This window comes from Salmo salar, chromosome 15, assembly GCF_965601325.2.
Source record: "Salmo salar chromosome 15, fSalSal1, whole genome shotgun sequence".
In the NCBI taxonomy this organism is placed as follows: domain Eukaryota; kingdom Metazoa; phylum Chordata; class Actinopteri; order Salmoniformes; family Salmonidae; genus Salmo; species Salmo salar.
Genome location: NC_138305.1, coordinates 3,437,501 through 3,447,500, shown reverse-complemented (window position 1 = coordinate 3,447,500; position 10,000 = coordinate 3,437,501). Strand labels below are relative to the sequence as shown.

General features: G+C 43.3%; 1 protein-coding gene across 4 annotated transcripts in view; it reads right to left on the bottom strand.

Moving 5' to 3' along the window:
* tjp2b (tight junction protein 2b (zona occludens 2)) overlaps nt 1–10,000 on the bottom strand; it is a 302,522-nt gene that overhangs the window by 2,547 nt on the left and 289,975 nt on the right. For all 4 annotated transcript variants that reach the window (XM_082961546.1, XM_082961549.1, XM_082961548.1 and 1 more), the window contains 5 exons: nt 5,862–6,086; nt 4,979–5,089; nt 3,555–3,944; nt 3,361–3,446; nt 1–3,169 (listed from right to left, as the gene is read on the bottom strand). The exon at nt 1–3,169 is cut by the window's left edge. In XM_082961546.1, the coding sequence (XP_082817672.1) occupies nt 2,998–3,169; nt 3,361–3,446; nt 3,555–3,944; nt 4,979–5,089; nt 5,862–6,086 (984 nt within the window). In that variant the 3' untranslated portion in view covers nt 1–2,997. The remainder of the gene's footprint in view (nt 3,170–3,360; nt 3,447–3,554; nt 3,945–4,978; nt 5,090–5,861; nt 6,087–10,000) is intronic.

Sequence of the window (10,000 nt, the reverse complement as noted above, 5' to 3'; positions counted from 1 at the left end):
GTGTAGTCTACAGTTCAGTGTCCTGGTATTTCTGGTTGTAGGGGTGTAGTCTACAGTTCAGTGTCCTGGTATTTCTGGTTGTAGGGGTGTAGTCTACAGTTCAGTGTCCTGGTATTTCTGGTTGTAGGGGTGTAGTCTACAGTTCAGTGTCCTGGTATTTCTGGTTGTAGGGGTGTAGTCTACAGTTTAGTGTCCTGGTATTTCTGGTTGTAGGGGTGTAGTCTACAGTTCAGTGTCCTGGTATTTCTGGTTGATGGTGTAGTCTACAGTTCAGTGTCCTGGTATTTCTGGTTGTAGGGGTGTAGTCTACAGTTCAGTGTCCTGGTATTTCTGGTTGTAGGGGTGTAGTCTACAGTTCAGTGTCCTGGTATTTCTGGTTGTAGGGGTGTAGTCTACAGTTCAGTGTCCTGGTATTTCTGGTTGTAGGGGTGTAGTCTACAGTTCAGTGTCCTGGTATTTCTGGATGTAGGGGCGTAGTCTACAGTTCAGTGTCCTGGTATTTCTGGTTGTAGGGGTGTAGTCTACAGTTCAGTGTCCTGGTATTTCTGGTTGATGGTGTAGTCTACAGTTCAGTGTCCTGGTATTTCTGTTTGTAGGGGTGTAGTCGACAGTTCAGTGTCCTGGTATTTCTGTTTGTAGGGGTGTAGTCTACAGTTCAGTGTCCTGGTATTTCTGGTTGATGGTGTAGTCTACAGTTCAGTGTCCTGGTATTTCTGGTTGTAGGGGTGTAGTCTACAGTTCAGTGTCCTGGTATTTCTGGTTGTAGAGGCGTAGTCTACAGTTCAGTGTCCTGGTATTTCTGGTTGTAGGGGTGTAGTCTACAGTTCAGTGTCCTGGTATTTCTGGTTGTAGGGGTGTAGTCTACAGTTCAGTGTCCTGGTATTTCTGGTTGTAGGGGCGTAGTCTACAGTTCAGTGTCCTGGTATTTCTGGTTGTAGGGGCGTAGTCTACAGTTCAGTGTCCTGGTATTTCTGGTTGTAGGGGCGTAGTCTACAGTTCAGTGTCCTGGTATTTCTGGTTGATGGCGTAGTCTACAGTTCAGTGTCCTGGTATTTCTGTTTGTAGGGGTGTAGTCTACAGTTCAGTGTCCTGGTATTTCTGGTTGTAGGGTTGTAGTCTACAGTTCAGTGTCCTGGTATTTCTGGTTGTAGGGGCGTAGTCTACAGTTCAGTGTCCTGGTATTTCTGGTTGATGGCGTAGTCTACAGTTCAGTGTCCTGGTATTTCTGGTTGTAGGGGTGTAGTCTACAGTTCAGTGTCCTGGTATTTCTGGTTGTAGGGGTGTAGTCTACAGTTCAGTGTCCTGGTATTTCTGGTTGTAGGGGTGTAGTCTACAGTTCAGTGTCCTGGTATTTCTGGTTGTAGGGGTGTAGTTTACAGTTTAGTGTCCTGGTATTTCTGGTTGTAGGGGTGTAGTCTACAGTTCAGTGTCCTGGTATTTCTGTTTGTAGGGGTGTAGTCTACAGTTCAGTGTCCTGGTATTTCTGGTTGTAGGGGTGTAGTCTACAGTTCAGTGTCCTGGTATTTCTGGTTGTAGGGGTGTAGTCTACAGTTCAGTGTCCTGGTATTTCTGGTTGTAGGGGTGTAGTCTACAGTTCAGTGTCCTGGTATTTCTGGTTGTAGGGGTGTTGTTTACAGTTTAGTGTCCTGGTATTTCTGGTTGTAGGGGTGTAGTCTACAGTTCAGTGTCCTGGTATTTCTGGTTGATGGTGTAGTCTACAGTTCAGTGTCCTGGTATTTCTGGTTGTAGGGGTGTAGTCTACAGTTCAGTGTTCTGGTATTTCTGATTGTAGGGGAGTAGTCTACAGTTCAGTGTCCTGGTATTTCTGGTTGTAGGGGTGTAGTCTACAGTTCAGTGTCCTGGTATTTCTGGTTGTAGGGGTGTAGTCTACAGTTCAGTGTCCTGGTATTTCTGGTTGTAGGGGCGTAGTCTACAGTTCAGTGTCCTGGTATTTCTGGTTGTAGGGGTGTAGTCTACAGTTCAGTGTCCTGGTATTTCTGGTTGTAGGGGTGTAGTCTACAGTTCAGTGTCCTGGTATTTCTGGTTGATGGTGTAGTCTACAGTTCAGTGTCCTGGTATTTCTGGTTGTAGGGGTGTAGTCTACAGTTCAGTGTCCTGGTATTTCTGGTTGATGGTGTAGTCTACAGTTCAGTGTCCTGGTATTTCTGGTTGTAGGGGTGTAGTCTACAGTTCAGTGTTCTGGTATTTCTGATTGTAGTGGAGTAGTCTACAGTTCAGTGTCCTGGTATTTCTGGTTGTAGGGGTGTAGTCTACAGTTCAGTGTCCTGGTATTTCTGGTTGTAGGGGTGTAGTCTACAGTTCAGTGTCCTGGTATTTCTTGTTGTAGGGGCGTAGTCTACAGTTCAGTGTCCTGGTATTTCTGGTTGTAGGGTTGTAGTCTACAGTTCAGTGTCCTGGTATTTCTGGTTGTAGGGGTGTAGTCTACAGTTCAGTGTCCTGGTATTTCTGGTTGATGGTGTAGTCTACAGTTCAGTGTCCTGGTATTTCTGGTTGTAGGGGTGTAGTCTACAGTTCAGTGTCCTGGTATTTCTGGTTGTAGGGGTGTAGTCTACAGTTCAGTGTCCTGGTATTTCTGTTTGTAGGGGTGTAGTCTACAGTTCAGTGTCCTGGTATTTCTGTTTGTAGGGGTGTAGTCTACAGTTCAGTGTCCTGGTATTTCTGGTTGTAGGGGTGTAGTCTACAGTTCAGTGTCCTGGTATTTCTGTTTGTAGGGGTGTAGTCTACAGTTCAGTGTCCTGGTATTTCTGGTTGTAGGGGCGTAGTCTACAGTTCAGTGTCCTGGTATTTCTGGTTGATGGTGTAGTCTACAGTTCAGTGTCCTGGTATTTCTGTTTGTAGGGGTGTAGTCTACAGTTCAGTGTCCTGGTATTTCTGTTTGTAGGGGTGTAGTCTACAGTTCAGTGTCCTGGTATTTCTGTTTGTAGGGGTGTAGTCTACAGTTCAGTGTCCTGGTATTTCTGGTTGTAGGGGTGTAGTCTACAGTTCAGTGTCCTGGTATTTCTGGTTGTTGACCTGGTAGTAGCCTCTCTTGGTGTGTTCAGCCAGCTGGCGTCGGTACTCTTCCTCCTCATCGCTGAGGTAGAACCCACGACTCTCAGAGTACGGTAGCTTGGAGGGATGGGTCTGGGGCTCAGGATGCGAGCTGGAACTGAACCCACACACACACACACACACAGGACACGTTAATATACAGCTGAAGGTGTTAAACTTCCAAACACACTCATAGAATTCAGTAAAAAGCCACACATGTAGATGCATAAAGAGTAACAACAGCAGGTAAACAGCAGTAGCCCATCACAACACTCACGGGCTAAAAACACTCCCATGTTGTGCTCCTACCCTATAGGCTGAGGCCGGCTGTGGTCCAGTTTCTGGGTCTTCAGGGGGACAGCATAGATGTCTGGGTGCTTCTGAGCTATCTCCAACTGGTGGGAGGAGACAGAGAGATATGAAATATGATGCTGTGATGGCAACACATAGACAAGCAGACCCACCCATCCACCAACCCCCTCACCCCGTCCCTTCTCCCTCACCCTGGCGTTGTGTGCCTCCTGCAGCTCCAGCATCCTCTGAGCGCGTGCAAAGTGGTCCATCTTCTCAAAGGCCTTGACCTTCCCCAGGAACGACCTGAGGCTGGGGTCCTCAGGGTTCTCCTCTGGTTCCTCTGGGCCCATAGGGGCCACTGTGACTGGGGCTGTGCTGCTGGTGGGGTCCTGGATATTATAGGAGGGTTTGAGGGTGACGGGGGGCTGCAGTGCCAGGGGCTTGGCCTTGCCGAAGGAGTTGAGGGAGCGAGGGAGAGGAGGGGGGTCGTTGCTGGCAGGGCTGGAGGAGTGGGAGTCGTAGCCACGGCTGGGGGGGGCGTCGTACGCCCCTACTACCCCCCTGGGAGGGACTACCTCATCCCTGAACAACAGCTTCACCTTGAGGGGAAAGGAAGGGAGAGGTGGAGAGAGGGGAGGGGGACCAGCATAGAATTAGAATGAATCAAATCCTTTTGATTTGATTCGATGAAATCATTCTATTTCTATGGAGCCAGACAGGGTCAATCACATACGCACAACTCAAACCTTTGTGTAGGTGAATACAAGATTTATGACTAGAAACATTTAAGTGATGGCTTGAAGGAATGTTCCTTGCTTCAGGCTTCCACCCTCACTACATCACTGTTAATTTAAAACAGGAAAGAAGCCTCAAATGTGGTATTCACCGAGCAATGGTGAATACCACATTTTGACAAAGAGGACACCGACTAAACCACGGACATCTATTTCTCTACTACATGCTCAGGAGTTCAGAACACAGGTAGAGTAATCTAGAAGATCTGCTCAACGGACTGTGAGGTTTCACCTCTGAGGTCATAGGCCCTTTCAGTTCTATCACCACAGGGAGTTCTGGGAGTCACTTTATGCTAAATGAGGAACCAGCGTTGAAGATGCTGTTGGAGGAATCCGAGCCACGGCGGGCGTGATTTCTCCAGATCAGATCATTCTTCAGAGGGAAGGGGTGTCTGCTCCTTCTCGTTGAGTTCAAGAGCTAAGCGGGGTGTCAGTAAGTTGCCAAAAATGGAACAAGTGAATATAAGAGAAATGGGGCTAAACACAGACTAGCCTGACTGACCAATGACATGGAACGCATGAGTGGAGAGAGAGGCATGAAATATGTAATGATAGTTCCACAAATCATTTATGACAGAGTTCAGCACAGAGTCAAGCGTGTGTGTACTGTGTGTGCACTGTGTGTGTGCACTGTGTGTGTGTGTACTGTGTGTGCACTGTGTGTGTACTGTGTGTGTGTGTACTGTGTGTACTGTGTGTGTGTGTACTGTGTGTACTGTGTGTGTGTGTGTGTGTACTGTGTGTACTGTGTGTGTGTGTACTGTGTGTGTGTGTACTGTGTGTGTGTGTACTGTGTGAGTGTGTACTGTGTGTGTGTGTGCTGTATGTGTGTGTCTCACCTTGGGGGGGTCAGGCACAAACGCGTGCGCTGGGCTGGCGCTGCTGAGCACCTCCCTGCTGCCCACCCTCCTGATGCCACCACGGATCTCTGGACTGCACCTGCGCAATATCTGACCACACACACACACCACACACACACACACACACACCACACACCACACACACACACACACACACACACACACACACACACACACACACACACACACACACACACACACACACACACACACACACACACACACACACACACACACACACACACACACCACACACACACACACACACAAATATTTAAAGATTCTTGCACAGTCATACCTTTAATAACCCTTGTGAAATGTTAAAGTAAATTCTGCCAGTGTTTCCAGTTTGTTTCTAACTACTAAAGTACTGTACTAGAGAGAATCTGGCCACAGGCCTTTGGGTCCACTATTATCATAGTGCTGACTAGCCTCTATTAAATAAACAAATGTTCTGCCAAATTAAATTGGACACATTGGGTTCCTGAAACAACCCAAATAAATGCTAACCAGATGGTATTGATTCTGGTCACGAAGGCATAGACTGGACTCGAGACAGATTTCATAGGTGTAATGACGTGTTTCACCTGTAGAGGGCAGAAGAGATTCTTACAGCTCTCCATAGACTAACGGCTGTGAGGTTAGGACATCACAATCTTCTCTGAAGTGGTTTGCATCTGAGTGTGTGTGTGTGTGTGTGTGTGTGTGTGTGTGTGTGTGTGTGTGTGTGTGTGTGTGTGTGTGTGTGTGTGTGTGTGTGTGTGTGTGTGTGTGCGTGTGTGTGTGTCTGTGTGTGTGTGTGTGTGTGTGTGTGTGTGTGTGTGTGTGTGTGTGTGTGTGTGTGTGTGTGTGTGTCTCTAACCTCCTCTGCCAGCACGGGCTCAGAGGAGCGGCTGATAGCTGACACCGGCAGTTGATCGGCCGGTTCATTGTCCGGCTCGTTATCCGTATAAGCCCCGCCCTCGTCCGCCGTGTCATCGTAGTCGCTGGCCAGTCGGCTGTCCATGCTCAGGTAGTCGGCCGACATGGCTGACAGGTAGGACATGCGGTCGTCATGGAGATCAAGGTCTGTCCCCGTGCCGTCCAGCTAAAAGAGACACATGATGGATCTTGGTGTACAGACAGGAAGCAGAAACACAAAGAAAACACAAAGAAAGAAAGAAGAACCGAGCTGTAGAGCACCAGAAGGATTCACAGAGAGTATGCTCACAACACAGGACAGCACAGGAAATATAGCGGGAACAACTTATGACTATCTGACGGGATAGAACAGGAAGTTATCACTATCTTAAAGGGGATAGAAATGGAAGTTATCACTATCTGACAGGGGATAGAAAAGGAAGTTATCACTATTTTAAAGGGGATAGAAATGGAAGTTATCACTATCTGACAGGGGATAGAAAAGGAAGTTATCACTATTTTAAAGGGGATAGAAATGGAAGTTATCACTATTTTAAAGGGGATAGAAATGGAAGTTATCACTATCTGACAGGGGATAGAAAAGGAAGTTATCACTATTTTAAAGGGGATAGAAAAGGAAGTTATCACTATCTGACAGGGGATAGAAAAGGAAGTTATCACTATCTTAAAGGGGATAGAAAAGGCTGAGGTATAGTAGTAGTATCAAGTGAAAGAGTTAAGATGGACAAGTACACAAATGTTTATAGAAATCGTAGAGCAATGCAGTGTACAGTAAGACTATTCTACTGAACATGATTGATAATGTGGATAATACGGGGATTAGATTATAGGATCAAAATAGTACAAGTGGTGTATAGAAGAGGAAAGGTGTAGAGTATAGTAGACTACAGCGCAGAGTTAAGTATAGTATAGTAGACTACAATGTATAGTATAGTAGACTATAGTGTATAGTTTAGTAGAGTATAGCAGACTATAGTGTATAGTTTACTATAGTATAGTAGACTATAGTGTATAGTTTAGTAGACTATAGTATATAGTTTAGTAGAGTACAGTAGACTATATTGTATAGTTTAGTAGAGTATAGTATAGTAAACTATAGTCTATAGTTTAGTAGAGTATAGTAGACTATAGTGCAAAGTTTAGTAGAGTATAGTATAGTAAACTATAGTGTATAGCTTAGTAGAGTATAGTAGAATATAGTGTATAGTAGACTATAGTGTACAGTTTAGTAGAATACAGTAGACGACAGTATATCGTTTAGTAGAGTATAGTAGACTAGTGTATAGTTCAGTAGAGTATAGTAGACTAAAGTGTAAAATTTAGTATAGTATAGTAGGCTATAGTGTATAGCTTAGTAGAGTATAGTATTGTAGACTATAGTGTATAGTTTAGTAGAGTATAGTATAGTAGACTATAGTGTATAGTTTAGTAGAGTATAGTAGAATATAGTGTATAGTAGACTATAGTGTACAGTTTAGTAGAATACAGTAGACGACAGTATATCGTTTAGTAGAGTATAGTAGACTATAGTGTATAGTTTAGTATAGTAGGCTATAGTGTATAGCTTAGTAGGGTATAGTATTGTAGACTATAGTGTATAGTTTAGTAGAGTATAGTATAGTAGACTATAATGTATAGTTTAGTAGAGTATAGTAGAATATAGTGTATAGTTCAGTAGAGTATAGTAGAATATAGTGTATAGTTCAGTAGAGTATAGTAGAATATAGTGTATAGTAGACTATAGTGTACAGTTTAGTAGAATACAGTAGATGACAGTATATTGTTTAGTAGAGTATAGTAGACTATAGTGTATAGTTTAGTATAGTATAGTAGACTATAGTGTATTGTTTAGTAGAGTATAGTAGACTATAGTGTAGAGGTTAGTATAGTATAGTAGACTATAGTGCAGAGTATGGTAGACTATAGTGAATAGTTTGGTAGAGTATAGTGCATATTTTATGTGAGTATAGTAGACTATAGTGAATAGTTTGGTAGAGTATAGTGCATATTTTATGTGAGTATAGTAGACTATAGTGAATAGTTTCGTAGAGTATAGTGTATATTTTAGGTGAGTATAGTAGACTATAGTGAATAGTTTAGTGGAGTATAGTAGACTATAGTGTATAGTTTAGTAGAGTATAGTAGACTATAGTGCATAGTTTAGTAGAGTATAGTAGACTATAGTGTATAGTTTAGTAGAGTACAGTGTATATTTTAGGTGAGTATAGTAGACTATAGTGTATATTTTAGGTGAGTATAGTAGACTATAGTGTATAGTTTAGTAGAGTATAGTATATGGTTTAGTAGAGAATAGTGTATATTTTAGGTGAGTATAGTAGACCATAGTGTATAGTTTAGTATAGCACAGTAGGGTCTAGTAGACTATAGTGTTTAGTATAGTAGAGTAGGGTATAGTAGACTATAGTGTATTGTTTAGTATAGTAGAGTAGGGTATAGTAGACTGTAGTGTATAGTTTAGTATAGTAGAGTAGTGTATAGTAGACTATAGTGTATAGTTTAGTATAGTAGAGTAGGGTATAGTAGACTACAGTGTATACTTTAGTATACTCGAGTAGGGTATAGTAGACTATAGTGTATAGTTTAGTATAGTAGAGTAGGGTATAGTATACTATAGTGTATACTTTAGTATACTCGAGTAGGGTATAGTAGACTATAGTGTATAGTTTAGTATAGTAGAGTAGGGTATAGTAGACTATAGTGTATAGTTTAGCATAGTAGAGTATATTAGACTATAGTGTATAGTTTACTAGAGTATATCTCTGATACGATAGGTCTTTAGTTTTGAACGGCCCAGAGTCATACTGTACCAGAGGCTGTGGTATAGCTAATCCCCAGAGTCATACTGTACCAGAGGCTGTGGTCTAGCTAATCCCCAGAGTCATACTGTACCAGAGGCTGTGGTCTAGCTAATCCCCAGAGTCATACTGTACCAGAGGCTGTGGTATAGCTAATCCCCAGAGTCATACTGTACCAGAGGCTGTGGTATAGCTAATCCCCAGAGTCATACTGTACCAGAGGCTGTGGTCTAGCTAATCCCCAGAGTCATACTGTACCAGAGGCTGTGGTATAGCTAATCCCCAGAGTCATACTGTACCAGAGGCTGTGGTATAGCTAATCCCCAGAGTCATACTGTACCAGAGGCTGTAGTCTAGCTAATCCCCAGAGACATACTGTACCAGAGGCTGTGGTATAGCTAATCCCCAGAGTCATACTGTACCAGAGGCTGTGGTATAGCTAATCCCCAGAGTCATACTGTACCAGAGGCTGTGGTATAGCTAATCCCCAGAGTCATACTGTACCAGAGGCTGTACTATAGCTAATCCCTAGAGTCATACTGTACCAGAGGCTGTGGTATAGCTAATCCCCAGAGTCATACTGTACCAGAGGCTGTGGTATAGCTAATCCCCAGAGTCATACTGTACCAGAGGCTGTGGTATAGCTAATCCCCAGAGTCATACTGTACCAGAGGCTGTGGTATAGCTAATCCCCAGAGTCATACTGTACCAGAGGCTGTACTATTGCTAATCCCTAGAGTCATACTGTACCAGAGGCTGTGGTATAGCTAATCCCCAGAGTCATACTGTACCAGAGGCTGTGGTATAGCTAATCCCCAGAGTCATACTGTACCAGAGGCTGTGGTATAGTTAATCCCCAGAGACATATATTAAGAAATAAATGACTCTGGCTGAGCGTAATCAGACTTGCCTGTGCTAATGTTTTTCACAGACGAAGTAAAATGACACAACACACTTTGCTTGTGATGCGCGCCCCTCAATTGATACTTCTGTAACAACAGCCAACAGTATAGTACAGTACAATACAGTATAGTACAGTATAGTACAGTATAGTATAGTATAGTACAGTAAAGTGCAGCACAGTATAGTATAGTTCAGTCTAGTACAGTACAGTATAGTATAGTACAGTACAGTATAGTACAGTATAGTACAGTACAGTATAGCACAGTATAGTATAGTTCAGTATAGTACAGTACAGTACAGTATAGTATAGTACAGTATAGTTTAGTTCAGTCTAGTACAGTATAGTATAGTACAGTATAGT